Source organism: Phaethon lepturus, unplaced genomic scaffold (assembly GCF_000687285.1).
Source record: "Phaethon lepturus isolate BGI_N335 unplaced genomic scaffold, ASM68728v1 scaffold13892, whole genome shotgun sequence".
NCBI lineage: Eukaryota > Metazoa > Chordata > Aves > Phaethontiformes > Phaethontidae > Phaethon > Phaethon lepturus.
Genome location: NW_010525657.1, coordinates 74,665 through 97,150, shown reverse-complemented (window position 1 = coordinate 97,150; position 22,486 = coordinate 74,665). Strand labels below are relative to the sequence as shown.

General features: G+C 38.9%; 1 protein-coding gene across 1 annotated transcript in view; it reads right to left on the bottom strand.

The window, feature by feature from the left end:
* Nucleotides 1–351: 351 nt before the first annotated feature.
* Nucleotides 352–22,486, bottom strand: part of LOC104616084 (WD repeat- and FYVE domain-containing protein 4-like) — a gene marked incomplete at its 3' end in the record, with an annotated part of 74,366 nt that continues 52,231 nt past the window's right edge. Inside the window, exons 33-39 of the mRNA XM_010282834.1 lie at nt 21,539–21,660; nt 20,790–20,940; nt 20,102–20,337; nt 17,485–17,594; nt 16,455–16,646; nt 15,751–15,890; nt 352–429 (exon numbers count right to left, since the gene is read on the bottom strand). Of these exons, the coding sequence (XP_010281136.1) occupies nt 352–429; nt 15,751–15,890; nt 16,455–16,646; nt 17,485–17,594; nt 20,102–20,337; nt 20,790–20,940; nt 21,539–21,660 (1,029 nt within the window). The remainder of the gene's footprint in view (nt 430–15,750; nt 15,891–16,454; nt 16,647–17,484; nt 17,595–20,101; nt 20,338–20,789; nt 20,941–21,538; nt 21,661–22,486) is intronic.

Below are 22,486 nucleotides of genomic sequence, written 5' to 3'. Positions count from 1 at the left end.
GTGTTTCTGTGATTTCTGTGATTCTGTGACCTCTTGAAAAGTTTTACTGGCTGCTAAGAAAAAAAGGTCGAAGTCCTGACTTTCATTTCTGCTACTGTGAGAGTGGAATAACTCATTTAAACAAAAGAAAAAAGGCACCTGAAGATAAAGTGAGGATCTGCAATCTGATTGGTGAGTGACATTATATCACACACCAGTGGTGATATCAGGAATGGAGTACTGACTCATCAACTCTCAGCATTTCTTTGGGCACAGTATTCATCTCTCTGATGAAATGCTCCATTTCTCAGGGTAATTCAAGAGTATCCTTTCAAAAACAGAAAGCTGTTGCCCAATATTCCTGTTCTTTACCTGAATGTGGTTCTTGTATAAAGAGGCGTACAGCTCCTGCCCAATTCTTCGGTACCGTTCCATACATGTCACAAATCCCTAGAAGAAACACCAGAACACATTACACTAAGATGTTGCAGGTGTAAACTCTGTGACAGGCAGAAGCAGACAGTAGTTGTTCTGTGTTTTACAAGAATAATTAGGGAATATGGCCTGTGTCTGCTCTCCAGACAGTACAGTGATGAGGTAATCATCTGAGAGCAAGTTGCACACTTACACCAGGAAGATAAACATATTCAAGATCTTAACAAGGGTCATTAGTGGAACTACTCAGAAGGAGAAAGAAAATAGCAAATAAAATTTAAGGCTCCTCCTTTTGGAGATGAATTCGTTAGTACTGCAAGTAGCATAAAAGACAATTAGCTGCTGTAGAGACCCTTACTGAGGTAAGGGTCTGTAACAACATACTTCCTTCTTGCTGCATAAACAGAAAATGCAAGAAGAAGGAATGGTCCATGTCCCCTTTTTGCAGACAACTGTTTCCAAAAACATTTTTGAGATTTAGGAGCGTAAGTCCTCTAGCAACAAGTGAATTTGCGTGTAAGTACACTATTTAATGCAATTGTGATGCAAAGATGTCTGAGCTAGCTCTAGAACTGGAAACTTGTACAGCTGTGTTAGTGCAAGGCAACACCTATAATAACTGCCCCTGCTCCACTACACAGCACAGATATGCCCTAAATCTCAGTGCTACTTAGGTGTTTCTAGAAACACATGTTTTCCAAAGCAGTTTGACAGAACTTCTCGGCCACCTTTCCTTCCAGAATGCACTGGACTCATGGAACAGTGAACCCACATTAACAGTCATACATTTAATCTGCTGTTTTATTGGAATGAACTTCTCAAGCTAAGGGTCTCTATGCAAGTACAAGACTGATGAACTGCTGTCAAGAGATTACGAGTTGCATTCCCCACTCTGCAAACAGACTGTTATGTGATCTTCAGCAAGACATGCAATTGCCTTAAACCTCTACCTCTCCAACCACAAAACAGACTATAATACTATCCTCAGAGTTACACAGGCTAAGATCATGAACAATGGTCCAGTGTGGTGGGATCCTTAAACTCAGGGAGCAGGGAAATTAAATGGGTTTCATCCTCTTCTTACCTACTCCACCAAAACCCACAGGTTTTTGGGTCACAAGGTTCACATAGCCAAGACCTATATAGAACACAAATCAGAGAATTTCAAACAGGCTTCCTATCTGAGCCTCCCTTTTGAAAAGATCAGCAGAAGTGTTATTAAACTCAATTGAATATCTCAGGTGCCAAACTAGCATCATGCAAGTAACAACAAAATACAACCTAGGATATTCACTATCATACTACTTCCTCAAATTCACCTGTTAAACTTTAATCAAAGACAAGCTCCCAGCTTTGAAAATGCTAGGTTTTCCCCATTTTCTCCTTACCATCTATGAAATTCTGGGTCCCAAAAAGACTTCAAGTAAAGTATTTGTTCTCATGACATTCTTTTGCCTGATCAGAAAACAGAAAAAAGCACATGGAAAGGCTGTGTGTATAAAAGAAACACTGAACAACTGCCGAGTAAGGTAGTGCCTTGGTTTATCCTACTGCATGAAGGCAACTGAAGAACCAGCACAGGACTCTGCTTTAGCAGGCTGTCCAACACTCATTGGGCTGTTCTACAGTCTTTTAACTCAGACTTTTCTATGCAAAGACAAGGATTGCTGCTCCATCTATTTCTCTCCTTGCTCAGTAGCTCTTTGTGTAACTGCTGACAAGTAGCTACTGGGAGGAGTTCAGTACCACAGCCTTCTTACTAACAGTCACAGGTAAAAATTCTCCTGTTTGACAGCGTATTTCCTAGAAAAAGATTCTAGCTATCCTATTATAACTACATGATGCCATGTCTGATCATCTGTGCATACTTGCTTTAAAATTTTCCAAACCAGAAGCTCTCTGAAAGAGCAACTTTTTCTTTTCCTGAAGTCAATGGTACAACACATTCAGACCTGACTCAGGATGATGGTCCTCATCACTACTGAAAGAAACAGAATCCCAAAAGTCACAGTATCCAAATAAACCATAAATATTTATTCCATGCGTCAGCCAAATGTGTAGGAAGGATGCAGGCTTACTTGAACATGAAGTCAAAATAAGATTGCTTGTCCTTCCCAGGAAGTTACAAAAGGCACACCAGAGCCATGAAATGGAAAAAAATGGAACAAAAAAAGAATCAGAGTGGCTGACCATTAACTCTGTTGCAGAGAGTAGCAGAAGTATCTGTTCCTTTGATAAATTCCTGAGGATTAGTGGTGGTAGAGAAGGCAGAAGTTGTTCGGAAATTATACAGGAGAGGTTAGAGTGCCCCCAGTGTTATTTGCAGGCTCTCATGCCCACCTGAGCTTCCTTGACAAAAGTGAGATTGCTGTGAGTCACAGCACAAGGCTAAACTGGCTGTGAAAGTCCCAGCCTCTCACTACCTAAACCCATGGATCAGATGGGTAACTTTTAAATGCATGGACTCTGTGCCATGCTGGCGGTGATTCCTCACAGCAAACCGTCTAGCTGCTGCTTGCACTGTGCTATAATTAAGTTAACACACAAGGTCTATGTGGTACGCCGATTACTGCTGGCTGCCAGCCAGGTCTGTACCCCTGCCGTGAAGTCACATTTATTGGTGTTTCCCTGCAGGAAGCTCCTGTTTTACACTGATGAAAGTCATTACATTTTTGTTTGTTTAAAGCGTCATTAAACCTGTAATCACAGTTGTGGCCTCACAAAACTATTCCATAATTCATATAAAACTCCCATAAAGGCTGACCTAGAAAGCAACAGCATCTCTGTGCTGCTGAGCCGGGCTTAGTACAGGAGAAGAGCTGAGATCACAGCTCTGTGTGGACATAGGGTAACAGCCATTCAGAACAGACAACCAATTCCTCCAAGTATTAACGACCATTTCAGATACCCACAGGCTATTCAAGCCGAGCCAGTGCTCTATTGGCAGCTGTTTCAAAGTTGCTCATAGTCTGTATTTCACTCATGCATGGTCACCGATCAGACCCCTAAGGTCAAAGCCCACATTGCGAAGATTCTCATTGACTTCAGTAACCACGCTCCTAGCCTTTAAAACATATGAAGGGTCCTAAGAAGGAAAAATTCTGGTAGCCATGTCTGGTGAACTGAAGACTAACCATTTGGCTTCCAAATGAGCTATAGTTAGTCATCTTCAAGCAGATGAACATGTCCCTGATGATCATCCCCACAAGAAAATCATCTGGTTGTAAAATGAAATGAACAGTTAACAAAATTGGAGATCATTGTGATTGGAAAAAACCTCACCAAACCAGGAAACAAAAACAAAACCTTAAAAAGCTATCCAATAAACATGCAGAATATGTTTATTCTATTATTAGAATATATAATTTTTTATTTATTAAGTGTTCAGTCAGAACAATTACACCATAACGCTTAATGAACAATTAGTGCAAACAAGATTTTAACAAATAAACAGTTTCCTTTAAAAATTGTAGGTGAATATCCTTTAAAATGTCAACTCTTTATGCTGTAAATTAAATACAACAATGTCACAGTGCAGTATCTTTCTTGAACAAAAACAATATGTCAGCTTTGGTAATTGTTAATATTGTGTAAGGTAATATAAGGTTTGAGTTTCATATGCAGAAAAGCAGGTGTAAATGCAAGAAATATGACCTGAATTCTAGGGAAGAGCAGACTAAAAGGCCATATTGAATCATCCTGGCCTAAAACTCTGAGGACGATACCATGGTTTAAGTCTTTTTTTAGACTTCTCGATTTTGCAGCCTTAGACAATCACATTCTAAGTACAGACAGCTCGTTCTGCTGCCTCAAATTCCTCAGCCAATATTGAGAACTTAAAAGGGTGATGGAATTTACAAGCTATTTCCCTATTAAAAAGACAATTCACAGAATCAAAAACTGTTTCTCCTCTTGCCTCATGGAGACCTCATGCAAATTCAAGAGAAAATAATTAGCACTGGGGAAAGGTAAAACCAGCAAGGAGAAAAATGTTGGCAGAAAAATTAGCATGTAAAAAAAACCCCGAAGAGTGGATTTGCTATAATTTCTGTCAACTAAAGCAATTCAAAGGCTGCTTGTAATAAAAAACAGTTGGTAAATAAAAAGAAAAAAGAAAAAAGGTTGAGGTGTGTCTAAGTTAACAATTCTCTGCTGAGCTCTGGAATGTTTTATGTCTGGTTTTTTTTTTTTTTTTTGGTCTATATATATATCTCTATATATCTATCTCTCACTTAACACTCCTGCACCCCATAAATATTCAGGCTTGCCATAATAAACTCATATTGCATGATACAGACGGCACATATGCCACAGTTTTTTCCTAAAGAAACATTATGTCATTGGAGCTCTGCACGTTGAGGCTTTCTTTGGGGAATTAAGGGCGATGTGTTGTATTACAGAACACACATGCACACAAAAGTATGTGCCAAAACTCTTAATAAATAAAAATAAACTTAAATACAAAATAATTTTGGACTCAGAAGAAATAAAAGAAAAGCCCAAATATCCAGATCCCTCACTGCACCAAGGGCATGGTCCCATGCATGATAGTGATAATACTCACTAACTTGTTTTGAAGCATCTGTTTTAGTCATCTGTTGGTGAGGACTACAACTAGTGATATTAGTCTACTACTTTAGCTCTTCTGAGCAAAATGAATATTATAAATATATAAGCACACACAGTAAGAGCATTCATATAGCATCGCAGCTATAACAAAAATAGCTACTCTTGTACAGTACTTTTCACCAGTACATTTCAGAGGTCTTTATGAAAGAGGTCAAAGTCTTTAGCTTACAGATGGGGAAACTAAGACAAGTGAGTTTCTGGAACATCCTACCATTATAATTTGGTCATGGGGGAAAGGGGATTGGTGATGGGGCAAACCCCACATTAATTAATTTGAAACAGCCTGATAAGCCCACAAAAAGGATGTATATGGTGACAGCATGCAGTGGTGGGAGGAGGAAACAATTTGATGAACTAATTTGGAAACCCCTTCTACACTTATGTTCCCAGTGCCAGATCATACTCTAATATAGCTGATTTACGAGATACTATATTTTATATCACAGGAAGAGTCCACATACCTTATCCCTCTAACCTGGGCTTTCACAATTCTACATGGGTGTTTTTTTGATCTGATTACAGCTATTCAAGCAACCACTAGGTTTTTAGAAAGTATTCCATGGGCATAGAAAAATAGAACAGTAGGTAAGGAGCTCTTAGAGACACAACAAACTGCATATAAATAGCATATGTGACAATGGCAAAGAGTTAATGCATGGCAAAAACAGGTTTAATGAGCCTGATTCAAGAAATCACTGTGTTTCAGGATGTGTTTAGGTATATACTTCAAAAGTTATACATATAAGTTGTCTGCTACTGAAGTGGGGGCAGATTTGCCTCTAATCCAAGCATTTAAGATACAAACATACAGGTAATATATATGCAGCACCTGGACCTTAAAAGTGGCAACTAAACATGCTTAAAACCTCTATGGGTGATGACTGCAAAAGAGGGAGACAAGAAATTAGCATCATTAGAATGAGAAGAATGACATGATACTAATTTGATACAGTCTTCCCATCTTAAATCAAACAGAAAAGCTGCATTTTTTATGAAATAGAACACTAAGGAAATGCCATTTTCTAAAGAGCAAATTGTTCAGTTTTACTTAAGTATGTATTTCCCAGTAACTCAACATCAAAAGGCATCCACCTGTGGTGCAGCATTGCTCCTCTCAGCAGGCCCATATCCCACCTCTGTCCTCTGGACTGCACACCCTAACCAGCGCGGACCTCCTGTAACTGATGATGTGACTTAGTCAGGGAGGAGACACTTTCTCACAAAAGTGATTGATTTTTGCAGTCACCATCTAAAGCCAATAATCTTTTTAATGGAAAATTCCTGAACCACTGTGACTTACATAGCTACAGAGCCAGATTATCAGCAGTTAAGTTTCGAGCCTAAGCTCTTTTGAGGTGTCAAAACTATCTGCTTGTATTCCCTTCAGTTCTCATGCTCCTCCTTTCTCCATGCATCTAACCAGAACTTCTCCTCCTGACATGCACAATTAAAGCCTAATACTTCTAGTCCTTTCCTGCTAAATCACAGAGAATAAATCAATCCCTTCATTGTCCTCACAACCAGAGGATAGGATTACAGCTAGCATGGCAGTTTTACAGAGAACTCCTCAAGCGTTATCGTAAATTACTAGAGCTAGGTGAAGTCTCCAATTCACCAGCCCTATTGTTCAGATACAGAGACAAAGTACATAACATCTAAGTCTACTACTGCTACTAAATCTAATGTAGTGAATCAGAGACCAGGTACACTGCTACCCTGTGTAAACAATAAGCCAAATATGCCACCTATCTTGTGACCAGACTACTTTTCAAGTAATTGACTATGCACTAAGAAGTGAGTAAGTTCATTTTATAAGAGGAAAAATCGTTTCATTAGTCACCAAGTAACAAGCATTAAGCTAAGCAGATAATGTTTTCCTTAGCAGATTAAAGAGCAGTTTGTCCTAGTCCTATGCAAGCACTCTCCACACTGAGGGTTGTTTGCAGGCAGAATTGTTATTGCCATGTGGATTTTATTGTTGCTTTGCCAAAATTCATTTAGCTTTTCAACAGACTGTAGTTCCAGCAGTTAAGTGTCGCATGGAAGCTTGGTGCCTCAACCCTCTAGGAGGTTAATGCACAGTGCCAACTGCTCCTAAGGATCATGGATGGATTCCTGGCATCGCCAGTTGGTTGGGGAATAGCAAACTTAATGAGAAAAACCTCCATATTTCAGTGTATCATAAATGTACCCACACAACAGGAGTGGGTTTCCAGAGGATAAACCCAAAGTATGGCATACATGTGATAAGACTTACACACTGTATTTATCAGCTAAACTCAGGCAGCAGAGAAACAGCCCTACTTCTATAGCAACTATATATGTGTATGTATGTATGTATGTATGCATACACACACACTCCTTCAACAGATGATACTACTGAAGAGATGAATTCCTGGGAGAACAGATAACTTATCTCCTAATAGCAAAAAAACACAATGGGACGTGAGACATGTTTGTTCTTTAATCCTATCTCAGAGAATATCTTCTGTAACTTTGGTATAAGCACTCAACCTCTTGAGGGCTCAGTTTCCATCCTATTACAGCAGAGATATTAATTTTTACCTCTAGTAAAAGATGAAGGTCAGACTTTGTCATTACAGGGAATAGCAATAAGGTGTCTTCTTGCCTTCACTTTTCTTACCATTTTCCTATTTCTAGATGATTTTCTGTGAAGTCCTACAGGTGTATGTAACTTAGGACTTTATTACTTGCACTTACCTGAAAGCCTCATGTACTGGCGTTTTCTGATTACATTTGAATCGTAACTTTTATTTAAGAAAAAAATGCACTTTAATCCTTTAGCTGACGAAGAGTTCTGTAAACATTAGCATATGCTTAGAACTCTGCGTACAGAACACAAAGAAACATCTCTTCCCTCACCCCTAAAATTATGAGTTTTCCTAAAATGACACACATTTAAATGTGACAAGATTAGTTCTGGAGCTTTTTAGTGCCTGTAGAACAATCCTGGACCCTACAGGCTACTCTGCGGCAGAAAGCGTGAATGGAACACAGTTAGGCACAACCAAGTTTTATCGTGAATTTGGCTAGCAAGGATGAGAACAACAAGACATGACTGGTCACAGACTTCAGCACAGGTTAGCAACCTATACCCTCATATAGGAGAAACATTTAAGTTCATCTTACAGAGATTTCTAGGACTTCCCCTGATTTCCTGTTCTCTACTTGCACATGCCATCATCCAGTTCACACTCAGCTATTTTCAGTCTCTGCTGTCTGATAGAAACTCATACTTAATTTTCTAGGCACCCAGACTCCTACGTGTATTTTATACTACCCCTTGCATGAGATGAGACACCATATATAACCTCATAACTTGTTCATAAGCAGATTTGGTCATAATTCTCCTTGTAAAGATTTCTAATAATAAATAGCATAATTTAAAAAAAATATTTGTCTTTAAAAACAGAACAAATATAGAACTTAAATGAATAATGAAAAATTATTTTCTTGTGGGAAACTGTGGACGAGAATGTTGATTCCACCAAAGGTTTTAAAACAAAAATGTAAGTTTGATTCAGTTTAAATTGCTGCTTCAGGCTTTTGAATCAAATAATCCACATAAAGTAACTTAATTCAAACTATTACATTCTGAAATTATTATGCATAAAATGTTGCATCAAAATTCTGGAAGAAAATGGACATATTTGAACAAATAAATATGAAAAATTATTTGTCTTTCTATAGATTCAGGAGTGAAAAAAAAGAATTCTGTTTCAGTGGCTAGCACTTGTTTCTAGGGTTTCTCTGCAACCAAATAAAAATCTGCTTTCATCCACATTAACACCATTCAACTCATTTGGCATCATCTCCGTTATGTGAAAATAAAACTCCAACCAGCAGCTCTTGAAAGATGAGATTTCAATGCCAACAGCTTTAAACATTAAACTCCACTCACTGAAATCCTATAACCAGGCTTAAACCTGAACCAGACACAATCTCTAGCTTGAAAGGCGAAAACACCTTTTTAAAAAATATGCAGGAAACGTAAAAGAAAACATTTTTTCATACAGTGTGTAATTAAATGAGGACACCACTGAGTTTAAAAACACAGAAAAACTCCCTCTGAATAGTTACCTGAAAAAAGTTTTGGAAGGAATATTATTTCTTGTATTTCAGGTTTTAAGATAAAACTGATAGAAATCAAGAAAGGAACAATTTTGCTAGGATAGATTTTCTATTGTGCATTATGCTGTCACACACCATCCTTAGCAACTGCTACTGGGTTTTATAGCGGAGAGACTGTGGAGTGGCCTGTGGATCTGAGTCAGCCTAATAATTTGTATTCATCATCATACAACCTTTATATTCTAACTTCTCTGTTGAACAGTTGTCTTCAATGAATGTTGAAATTATTCCCAAACATTTCAGAAAGTTCAGTGATTTGTATTACACAAAATTAGACAGCTCCACATTTTATGTTCTCATGTACTTCTTACCTTATGTATTGACCTGTTGAATTATTTCTTTCTGATCTCATAAACAATCTGAAAATAATAAATAACCAGTGTGCCAGATATCCGCTTAAGAGGACATAAAATTTTCTTTGTTCAAAGTTAAAGAAACTTTTTCCAGCTTGCTGCAGCATACTGTAATTTAGCTTTGAGCCAGTTATTAAACAAGACAATAATATTATAATGGAAATTGTTTAATATACATCATTAATAGTAAAGTGCCTGCTTTCATTGAAGTAAAAAAAAATGTGTGCTATGAGCAGTTTTGAAATGAATATTTGATTCCAAACTTCCCTTGTGTATTTAATGACATGCTAATTTACATTTTAATTACTTCCTAAGAAATCAAAGCATTTGTTGACAGAAGAACATAATGTCAACTTCACGGTGCACTGTTGGTGGATAGTTAATGAACTTAATTAGATAATTAGTGATGTTAATTATCTTTCTGTTATGAAGATAAAGATGCTACACAAATGATGCACTTTTCAAAGAGATATCATTATATGTTTGCTTGTTTTAACTCAGTTAACTTGAAAAGCTGGTAAAAGACCAATTGAGTAATTGGTAAGAAAAATATTTAAGTAATAATTGTGATTATGTTTCAAATATTTCTATGTTCTTCATTTCACCTATTGTGAACTGCTAAGTTGATCTTGTCCCTCCTTCATCCCAAATTAGCAAAATCGTTTTGTTCAACCCCACTTTGCTTTTCACTATCTCACATACCTCCCCCACCTTAAACAACTACTTTCTGATGAAGTGGCTCTGCTATTGTTTGAAAACACAGTCTGGTCAACATCAGCCTTGATTCTACAGTCAGGTATTGAAAGACGTTGTAACAATGCAGGAAAGAAGTAGCTAATTATCTGAAGACACTGCTCCTCTATTCAACTCTGGGTTCAGCTGCTAGTGTGGCCACTGACATCTTGGGTGATATTGGCCAAGTCTCTGTAAATTTATGTCCATCAACTTGAGATAAAACTTGTTTCTTACAGAAGTCAAAGCTCACTGACACACAGCATTTTGAGCTAATGCTGATTTTCTGTCCTGGGGCTGAGTCTTCTGTGCCCTGGCAAGAACCTAGGAATCCATCAGCAGCCTTCCAGTTCAACATCAAACACTTCATCTTGAAAAGCCTTCTTTAAAAGTACTCTCTAAAACACAGAATTTTGCACACAGACCTCTTATCCAAGAATTTGGGAGTATGATTTGTACATATTAATTTAAAACAGGCCATTTCTCCCTCTTTGCCCACACCTAATGCAAAACCTGTAAAAATGGCTGCAAAAAGTGTGAAGCAAGACTGACGACCAGGAGCAAATGAAACCCCAGTGCTCTTTCCTGATGGAATTATGTGAGGTGAGAACCTTGCCCCAGGCAGGACTAATTCTGTATCTGTAATGCAGCTACTATTTGTACTAGGAAAGTCCTAGCACTGTACGAAACACATTAAAAAACTCCTATAAGTGTTGATGTAGAGATTTACATTTCCAGCACGGAAGGCATTTAAGTCTGTAGTTCAAACACCCACTGAATTCAATGGAAATTTTATGTTTAAATATTTCTCAAAATATAATGCAATACAGCCACAGGTGAATCACTAGAGATACTAGGTATACTATCCATATTTACCTTAAGAACAAGTGTTATATGTGAAAAAATTTTGTAAAATTTTTTTCTGGCTGTGAAATTTGAAAAGATAGTTCTTGGTGTAACAAATATTTTTCTGTAGCAACAACACTTTTAGCTGCTGGCCTAAGAGAAGGCTGGTGAATAAACACATGAGAAAACTAAAAAAATTGATTTCCTGTAAATCTCAAACTAAAGAAAGTCCTAAAGGCTTTGAAATAACATGGCATCTGAAACATGCCTCAGTCTTTCTGAGGCTCCAAGAAGAAATATTAACACCTAGAAGAGATTTGAGAGGCTGTCTTTATTCCTCTTGGGAATCTAACTATAGAGGCAGGACTCGACAGACAGCTTTCAGTGGAGCTTGCCCAAGAGACATTTGCTATTACATCAACCAAGGGTATCTGTTTTTAGGAAACTATGCAGAATTCAAGTGGTCCATGGTCATATCACTATTTTCTTGCTCAGTGATAAGACGAGGCCATACAACTCACTTTCCTAAATGACTTAATGAACTTACTGTCTTTTCAGCAGTTACATCAAGACTGCTTAGCCATAACTATAAATAAAATATTATGTTGTAAAAAATTAGGAGGAAATATTTTCAAAAGGAACTGAAGTAGATTCTGTGTCTGATAGTGATTTAAGTCTCAGCCAAGAGGTCTTTCCTTGGAGCTACTGACTTCAGAAAGTTATCCACAGAGACAAAGGTGGTTCTGACACATTGATGCAGTTACTTTTACAGATTTGCTGTGGGTTTAACAATCTGCCTGTTGCTTGCAAAAGCACAAGAGATGGGCTTTTACTAAAAAGCCAACTAAAGAAAAATGAGTCACTCCCAGTCAAGCCAAATTTAGCACCTAGTATTTTCTGGTTTGTAGAGCTACACCATTAAATGCTTTTTTCCCCCGTTAGCTCTGCAGTGACCTTGCATACACTAAGGGCAGCAGAGCAGAAACCAAGCTATCCATCAAACTGCTCAAAAATCCTTAGAGTTCAAAGGCTGCCTTCTCCCATCACTTAACTAGGAGGAATTCTCTTGCAACAGAGAGAGTGACAAAACCAGCACAAAGGAGGTCAGATGCTAGCTCTTTATCTATATCTGTCTTCACAAGTGTATGTTTGCTGACCAAAATCCTACCATAAAGTTTCTGGTTTTGCAATTACAAATTAGGAAGTCTCTGTTAACCTCTTCATTTTCAAGACTGGGATTAAAAGGACCTTTTCTATTTAATTCTCTCAAGGTATATGGGTCTCTGGCATAGAGGAATGTAATTAATGAACCAAAACAGGAGAAGACAGGCATGATCAAGCCTGCTGTAAAACTCAGGAAGCTCTGAATTTCTTGTAAAGAATACCAACTATATCTACAGCCCTGAGGCAGTGTGTCTTACAGTAGTTAGAAGTACGCTGCTTGTAACCTTGCTCAGGCACTCATTTTCAGGAAGAACCTCAGGACACTGCATAGTAGAAGCTGTTCCCTTGCTGCTCTTGCAGCTTGTTGAAGACGAGAAAAACAATTAGTCATTGCTGACTTAAAAAAAATACATATCCTAGATTCTGACAGCAAAACTGGGCAAGAGGGGGACTGAGGGAAGAAGGGAGGAGAAAGAGCGAGAGATCAAAAAGGCTCACTTTGAAACAAGAAAGTCAATGATTTGGAAAAATTTGGCACTATATTCAGAATCTTATAGATCCTCCTGCTGCCAAATTTACCCAATTCTAATAACCTGTAAGCATTAAAAAAAAAAAAAAAATCTTTGTACAGTGCTCCTCTTGCTCCTCCTGCATGGCTACTCAGACTTCCAAGAAAGCACAAAACAGCAATTACCAGAGCAGACCATCGCCATTCTACTACCAGAAGTGTGGTTATGCTCTCCTTTCTGAATTATCATGCCTTCCAGACAAAGCCCAGAGCAGCACATGAGATAGCAAAGTAGATTCAGAAATATGGGGAAAACATAGCTGCATTTGATTGCTAATTCTGGCATTTGCCACCAAATAGCAGGGAATTGGCTTCACTGATACTGGAGATCCTGAGTCAAAGTACAGCAGAAACATGGGGCCTGATCCTTTGATGGTGTGAATAGTTGGAATTTTGCCATTTTTTCCCAGATTGAGGATTGGGTCTCAAAAACACTCTTGTTTTCTTGTAAATGACAAGAAGGAAAAAGTTGTTAGTTTTGAGAGGGGTGTTTTATTTTGTTTAATCTGCAGCAAATGCTACTACTGCTTCAACTTCTTTGTTTATTTTCAGTCTATAAAGGAATCAAATTAACAACCTAGTAACCAACCCATTCTTTCTTTCTACTGAGCAAAGCTTTGAAATCCTGGATGAATTTCTGCACTTTTCTCAAATTTAATAAGTTTTGCTCAGTTAGGAACAGCCGTGCTTAGCTCTCAGTAAATGCAAAGATGTTTATTTTATTTTTAATTTTATTTTACTATGGGATTTCAATTCTTTGTCTCTCACTAGTAGCAGTTCATATTGCTGCTTTTCCTTTTATCTCAATGTTTCAATCAGGTGGCTACTGCTGTAGGACATAGGTCCATAACTAGCAGTAGTGAAGACAGAGGCCAATATCTGAAGACTTTTCCCAAGTAAATACAGAAGGCGCTTGAGACACAGCAAATGATACAAAAATCACATTACAACACCTTTAAAGTGACTACCAAAATGAGGTCAAAAATACAAGTTAGATGCACAAATACTATTTACTTTTAATGTAACTTGTGCTCTCAACTTCCTCTGATACTGAAAATCCCACTTTATAGTTTTTGAATTGTACGAAGAAGGAGGTCTGTTGAGGAGCAAAGAAATTAATTTCCTTCCCCTTAGATTTCATCTCTTTGAAAAGTGCAAACTCTTTCAAAGATAGGCTGGAGGGAGAAAGGGGGAGAGGGAGAGTGGAGAAGAACATTTGGAACTGTAGCTTCGCATCTCATTGAGGGGAACAATTTATCAGAGCTGTGGAGCTGTCAGTCCTTGACATGATAAGGAATAACACCAAATGAGTAATGTTTCCTCAAAACCCAGCTCCTTTAATTACAAGCCGCTTCCTTGCAGAAGAGAGACAGAAGATGCAGAAACACCAATTTCATGCACTTGTGCCTGAATAATGTCTCCGTGCTGCCTTTTCCAGATGGCAACCTTTTCACTGGAGGAACTAATGATGTGGGCATATTTAGGGAAAAACCAATAACGGAGTCTTTAACCTTCAACAGCAAAAAGCATGTTGTACAAAATGTTCCTTGGGATACATTTACAAATATCAATTACATTGCTCACTGAGGTGTAATCAGCTGTAATAATCAAAATTAATTTAAAAAAATAATTAAACAGACCCCAGGGCAAATAGTCGATGCTCCTGTAGTATGACATCACAGTCTACATATGTACCTGGGAAGAACTTGCTCACTCTGTAAGCAGCAAAGTGATTTTAAGGAATCAGAAGGATGCTGTGGCATGCTGAGAAAAATCCTGCATCTCAGCAAGATACTATCAGACATGTTACTTGTGTATCATAGCCTTCCTGATCAACACTCCTGGAGGTGAACCAGTCATCACTGGGGATAAAGCTGCAACCTGCTACAGCTTGAGCTGGAGGTTTAAGACTCCCTAAACTGATGCTGTAGCATACTCACTGTTCTCCTCATCAGGAGAAAAAAAAAAGACCTTAATAGGTACAGCACTGCAATAACACAAGTTCAGTACAAAGCTCTGAATATTCTGTCAATGCACTGCTGCCCTACCCTATAGCAGGTTACTCTAGCTCTAACACACTTAAACAAGTAACATCCAACTGGTGCTTTTTATTTGTGTTCTTGACAAATGCCCAGAAAAACATGGAAAACATGCTGCCCTACCCTATAGCAGGTTACTCTAGCTCTAACACACTTAAACAAGTAACATCCAACTGGTGCTTTTTATTTGTGTTCTTGACAAATGCCCAGAAAAACATCCTTTTTCTCAGCAAAGGAGGAGCTTACACATGGTAAAGATAATCCAGCTGCATTGCTGACAGTAGGAATGCCACACACCCTCCAGACCCATCCCTGGTGCACTTGTCTTACCTCTTGAGGTTAAACTAAAATTTGGACCTTAAATACTTCATATTGAGTAGAAAGTGAGAGGACAGTACTATGGTAATACCTGATCCTTCCTACTAATTCAGTGTCTGAAGGACTAGGTTTACACAAGTGATGTAAGTCAAAAGCAGCAGCAAAGCCAGCATCTCCTCACCTTGCTCTGATCCAAGCAGAGGCCTGTGAGTACAAGCACACAAAGATTGCTTAGGTTTATTCCTTTTAGGTGCAATAATTAGGCCTCATGCAAGAAGTATGCATTAATACATTGTATATTAAGGCTGCCAACCTAAGTTCTTCAGATCAATGACTATTTCTTAGTGATTCTTTCTAGCAGTCTAGAAAAGGAATCTTAGCTGCAATAGATGTCTAGTTTATGCAATAGATGTCTAGTTTACAATGGAACATGTCAACAGACATACTTAGAAGTCTCCCAAGTCCAGACAAACTCTCCAGAGCCATATCAAAGGCAAGGCCAGTGACAGAGACAGACAAGACAAAAAGAAGTTACCTCAGATCTGCATGTTATTTCCTTTGTGTTTCGGCCAGGCATCAGCCTAATAGCTGAAGAGAGGCTTTCACTCCAGGAACTGTGCTTGCTCTGTGACTGGCCTGGTCCTGCTTTATTCTGGAGAATCTTCTTTTCAGATGCTGTGGGCCAGAACAGGAAAAAGCAGCCTGTAAGACTTGAAGTTGAGCCTGTAGGAAGGTAGACTGTTTATATCCATGTTACACAAGACACAGCAACATGGCAGTGCCTCACTCCAGGTGGCTTGTCCTTCTATTTATAAGAGGAGCATTGAATTAACATGTACTTCTCTAGCATTTAAAAGCCTTACAGACATCTGCCATAGACCAGTATCATTATACAAACATGAACTTTGAATCCCCGCAGCACTATACACATTGGGATGCCATTCTTCATCCAATTATCTTCCCTTTTAAATTCTCTAATGGGATACAATTATCTAAGAAGATTTCTCTTTCTTGCAGTATAGCACAAGCCCTACAACATCTCCAGATGATTACAGAAGGGCTGGGGCATGACACAGAAAGCAATCACAATCCTGGATGAGAGAAACGGAATCTGCTTTATCTAGCAGGTGATGTACAGAGGAAGGGTATAACCAAGGAATCAGCAGCTTTCCATTAACTGCTACATTTACCACAATGTCTTTGCTTACTACAAGGAGTGTTCCATAAAATAACAGAGACCTATCAAGTGTTGCCAAGCTTTTGTCATAATTTCTTCCCATAAAGGAGTGACCTCCGTTATCTTCATGTCCCTTTCTTTGTCATTTCCTTTTACAGAAAGATCCATCTTGTAAGTGTCCTCCAGAGCCTGCCGCCTCTGTGAAATGAGCTGCTTCCAGATGATTTCTACTGTTCTCAGAATCTCCTGATGGACTAGGAAACAAAAGAAACTACAAATGAAGAATCATTTTTTGTGTAAGAAGTCAAGCAACAGATAAAGCAAAACCATCTCATTTGGAACAGCACTAGTCCAGAGTAACTGCTGGAACAGCACTAGTCCAGAGTAACTGCTGGAGTCAGTGAAGTTGCTCCATTTTGTCTACTGCCTCCATAGGTTCTAAGACAGACTAGTTAGTCTAATACAGAAAACAGCAGGGCATTTCCTTTACTGTATTTCAACTCCCTGAAAGAAACAAGTAGGAGTGACAGATTATTCTAAATGGTTTCTGCCTTGGAAAACCATTTAATCAGACTTCTTATGACCTTATTGTCATACAAAGATTATAATGCTTTACAAGGAAGTGCTGAGCTGTTTTGCTCTATTTCCCTGCAAATCAGACTTATTTGGTTGTATCAGGGTTGTTGTACCCCCACACTGAATCCTGCACAAATTTTTTTTCCCATGTTTCTCTTAAAAGATCAAAATGTCTCTTCCTGTGTACAACAGACACAAGCTCTGTAGAGGCCTTGAAAAAAGAAAGAGAGCTACAATTATTATGTAGCTGGGCACTGATACTGGCCATAACATAGGGTAGAGATGTCCAAACTGATATCCATTACTCTTTAGGATGTGGGGTTTGAATTTTAAATAAAAAGGTATGATGCGAACACAAGTAATTTTTAGCACAACCTTCCTTTCTCTATGCTGTGCCTGCGATACCTATGCACTGAAGAGGCAATTAAGTAGCACTTGCACAAGATGATCTGGTAACTGTTTATGTCAGGCACCTTCCGGCTCTGTAAGCCAAAGGCAACATGTGTCATAAATTACCATCATCTGGAGTAGGCAGGCTGCCCTTTTCTTCTTCACTGGGTGCAAGGAAAATTTGGTGATACAAAGGCAACTTTGGTTTTACATCCACCCCAAAACCTTCTGGATAACTGTGAGGGAAAGAAAAAAAAAAGGACATGTGAGGAAACCAGACTGAACAAACTGAGGATAGTGGAAAAAGCTAAACAGTATTTCTCCTCTCCTACTCCTACTAAATTCATTTAGTAGAGCAATATTCCCAGGCTTGAGGGCTTGCATCAATCACATGATATTGAAGAATTCACAGGAAGTGGGAACTAAACCCCTGCCAGTCTCACTTTCAAAGTCAAGGAGCATTCATCAATGTTGCACATCTTATCTTGTACGTCTTGCACATGCACACGTGCAACACACTCTGTTGCACATCTTATCCCTGTACTACTTAGTGCACTTGTATCTACCATTCATCTCAATTAGGGCTGTACGGGTGTAGCCAGACTCCATCCAGGTTTCTTGCACCTCCTCTGAGCATTTTGTGTGCTGTCTCTTTGCCCTTGAACTTCTTCACTAGAGGTATCTTCCATTATGTGGGAAACGCTGCCTTGCTGTAACCCACACCTAAACTGCTTACTTAGTCTAAGTTCTTTGTGCCAGTGATTGTTCACTCAGTTTCTAAAGCACTCAGCACAAAATAGCTGCAGACTTTAGCACCATGACCTTAGTGTCATGTAGATGTGATGATAATTGAGCACATCACCACAGCCAAAAAGAGTTAGTGTTACTTTGGGGTGTGTGTGCGGGGTGTGTGTCAGATAATTTACCTGTCAGCAGGTAAAAGACACCAGGAATTTCAGCACAGCAGTAATACTTACAGTAAATGCAACAGGCTTAGTTAAGCCATCCAGACAACATGGACTTGGTCACAGAAGTGCTGTCAATAATACATACATATCATATATAGCCACTAGTAACATACTACGTTCTTTCAGCTGTAAACAGGCACTACTACATGGGAGAGTCAAATCTTTTCAGTATGCAAAGCTGCCATTTTTATTTCTGATTTTCTTCTAAATACCAAAATACTGATTCCCTGGGTCTGCTATGTTTGGATTTTGGATAACACCAATACTTCTGTAAATTATTTTTTAAAAAAATGTTTATGCTCTTTCTACAGATGAACAATCCTTACCCCAACTCAACAGTTTTGGCCTGAAAATTATTATCTGACTAGAATAAGAACAATCAAGAAAAGACCTCAGGAAGTACAGCTCATTTCTGATGTGATATTGTATTAATGGATTCAATTCAGACCATCTAAGCAGCACAGAAGGTTTTAATTGAAAAAACCAACATCATTATAGTGAATAAAGAACTAGCCAATATTTGCTTCTTGACGAAACAGTTATCCAAAATAACTGCCCAGCTTACATTAGCAAAAGTACCTCTGACATATCATCCTTAATAATAGCAAACAGAGTGGATATGGATGTTCTAGCCTCATCCAAGTCAATGGCAAAACTCCCAGCTTCAGTATGACCAGGATTTTGCAGCTCAGATCCAAGTATCAACAACCATAACAGAAAGATTCACAAAATCCATGCACAGGTTTATATACGATTTAAGTGTACCCACACAAGGATAGCTGCTGGATCAGAAAAAACATCTCCCTAAATTAGTGCATGCAGATGTCTCAGAGAATGGCCACCTGCATGCTCGTGGAGTGATTCTAGCCCACATCCCAGGAAGATTTCCAGATTCTCATTTTAATGATGGGCTTGTGAGCCAGCTCCACTGAAATCAGTTCAAGCTTGTTAACTGCAGTTACTACTCCAAAGTGAGTAAGCTGCTGGAAATGCTGGATGAGTAAAACAGATACACACAGATGTTTTGGTTAATAAAGAGTAGCAATTAAACTTGTGTGCAAATTTAAGAGTTCTGCTCAGACAAACATGCAAGCTCGTCTGGGCGTCTCTGAAATGAAACACCCTTTTCAAAAATGAAAAAAAAAACAAAATTAAGCATTACATTATTAAGATCCACTGTGCCTTGCTTATTACACCCACAGACATACACACTAGCCTGCCTCTGAGCAAGAGAGGTAATAGGAAATTTTCTGCTCCCTAGTGTTTCAAGAAGAAAATAGCCTTCAGATTGAAGAGCAGTTTACCTCTTCCACTTTGTTGCTGTAACACAATCCATTGCCTCTAGAATACTGAGCATGTTAGTAACCTCCTCCTCCTCGTCCAAGTTAAATGACAAAAAATTACATCAAAACATTTCTGTTGTTGTTTTTAATTTTTTTTTAAGCGTACAAGGAAAACAACTCTCTTTCCTCAAGTGGCTTTACACTGTCACTTCAACAGACACCAAACCAGAGTGGAAGGTTTGCCCTGTTTAAAGCAGAATGGTTCTTTAAACCCCCAGAGCACTGAGCACGGGGTCAAATGCTTACTAGGATACAGTACATATACTACATTCAAAGTCCTTAGTCTAGCTGAATCCAGCTCAACTTCAGCTTCTAGCAATTCCCCAAAATGGATATTGCCTAGGTTTTGTGAAATCTCCCCCTCTGCACCAACTCCCATAGATAACAGCACAGAAATGTAAATAAACATTATACCGAGACGAACATTTGTACCTGCCCGAATTCAGTTGGCAAAGGCAGTACATCAAGCAGATGATAAAATTATTTGAATTGTAGGTTGCAAAAATAATGTCCCACTGCTCCTGCAGGACATTGAGAGTGTTCAGGATGTTAAACTGTTCAGGCAGCGATTGTTGTGGTCTAGATAGGCAGTATAGGATGGCTCTGTTCAGACAGCTGTATAGGGCAGTGAGGAAAACTTCCTTTTGAGAAACAGAGCTTTCTAAGACCTGTGAAAACACAAAACAGCAGAGTACATGGCTTGCTCAGAGAACTCTCTCCCCAAGGATCCGCTCCTCTCACTTCATTTAAGCTGTTGCAAACTTATTTCAGCAAAATTCCCCTGAACTACCTGTTAGATACAAACCAAGTTTTCCTGTGTTTCTGCTGAAGCCCCCAGAAGGCTTCATGGAGGAGATAAATTTATTCCTGTTCAGCAACACGTACATAGCCAACAGACAGTGACACAAAAGACCTAACTATCCCTTCTTTATGCTGCACCATCTAGCACTGATTGTCATTTAGGGCCATTATGTGCTCATGCAAGAAAACAGGAACAACCACAATCACCAAATAGATTAGACCCATCTTCTTGAGAATTGTGGTATCACAACCTCAGTGGAAAACAGAGCACATTATAACATGTTGATAACAGTTGGAAAAAAAATTTTATGCGACTCACCCTCATAATCTGTTTGGCAGTGAAGATCAGGATTTGCTTGGGGTCAGCAGCAAACATTTTGCTGTTCAGCTTCTCAACCAGCTTCTGAGCAAAATAAGCAATATTCATCATGGACACAGGTGCAGTTGATTCTGACGTGCCATGAGAATCACTGCTCCCTGGAAAGGATACAAGAGGGTTGATTATTCCAAAACAAGTTGAAATGCAAAAAAACAAAACAAAACAAAAAACAACCCCCAAAAAGTGAGATATGATGTTACCAGAGCTGAGAAGGAACAGTCTCATGCCGTAATGTCTCAGAGTTGGGAGATATCTAAGAAAACTCTAGATCTAGCAGAAACACCTTACCCAGACTGGAAATAACAACTCCATCCTAAGGACAGAACCACAGAACCAATCTCACTAAAATATTGTCATGAAGGACTGGTCCAACTAATGACTCAGAAAGGAGAGCAGTAACAACTAAGTTATCAGGCTTGTTTCCAGAAGGACTCAAAGATAAACCTAGATTTCCAAGTACTCCCTTTTTAATGTTCAGAATCTGTTCTCAAAAAGAGAGAAAAAAGTTAAGAAGCTCTCTAGAAAAATGGTAAAATTACAGTAAATTATGCAAACTGGCCAACAGCAGGAGTGAAGGGACAGTCCAGCCTGCTGAGCTGGGCTGTCCTTCTAGCTACTGTTTCCAAACCTTTCTACAAGTTACAGCTATATACCAAATACCAGCTAGCTAATGATCTGATTCTCACCACTCACCTCTTGGTCTTGTTTTCCCCTCACCCTGGCTGGTAACATGGAAGATGTCCATAGCAGACAGTAAAACTTTTGTCTGAAAATATCTCTTCTGCTCACTGGTGGCATCCTCTGGAGAAGCCTATACAGTGACCATATACATATTAGTACATGAGGAAAATCAGCCAGGAAATCAGACTCAAATTAACTTTCAGCCTTTTTTCAAAGGTCTTTGATTTCACTGGATCTTTGGCAGATGATGCCTGTCAAAGATTCAGATTCAGTAAAAGTTTTGCTCAAAGCAGTGAGTAGAAATTCCAAGAGACACTCCATACCATCTGAGATAATTCAAAATGCCCGACATTTCCCTTAAACACCTAGACACTGTGTTAGGAAGAGAAGGGGAAAAACAGCACAAAAAGAACAAGGACAACTATGCCACCTCACTTGCACACTTTAGCCCTTGGTGTGGGCATATGAAACAGCTGCTGTAAGTTGAGAAGTTATCTGTGACAGCTAATCCACAGTAACACATAAATGCAGAGATCTGGTGTACTCCTCCATACAAAGGCAACATGGTACCTCTCATACAAAGTTCAGCAAGAGTGCATGTGTGCACAGTTACTCTGCAGCAGATAAGAATGCATAACCTCATACCCTAGCTGGGAAAACAGGAAATACTACTTAAGTCTACACACTCTAGCTGATAGCCAGCACAGTTGCCCTCTGCACACTGAATACAAATGAGGTTTTGCACAGGGCCAGAACCTAGGTTCACAGGTCATTCACAAGAGATCTTATCCTCAGGGAATTTCAGCTCCATTTAGCACGCTCAGGATTCAGTCAGAAAAACCATCTTCTCTTAAGCTGTACCAAGCATTGGGATGTTATTATATAAACCTTTAGGGAGCTGCTGCTCAGCAAGATGATTTAACTCATGACAGTTGCAGTCAAGCTTACGTTCATTA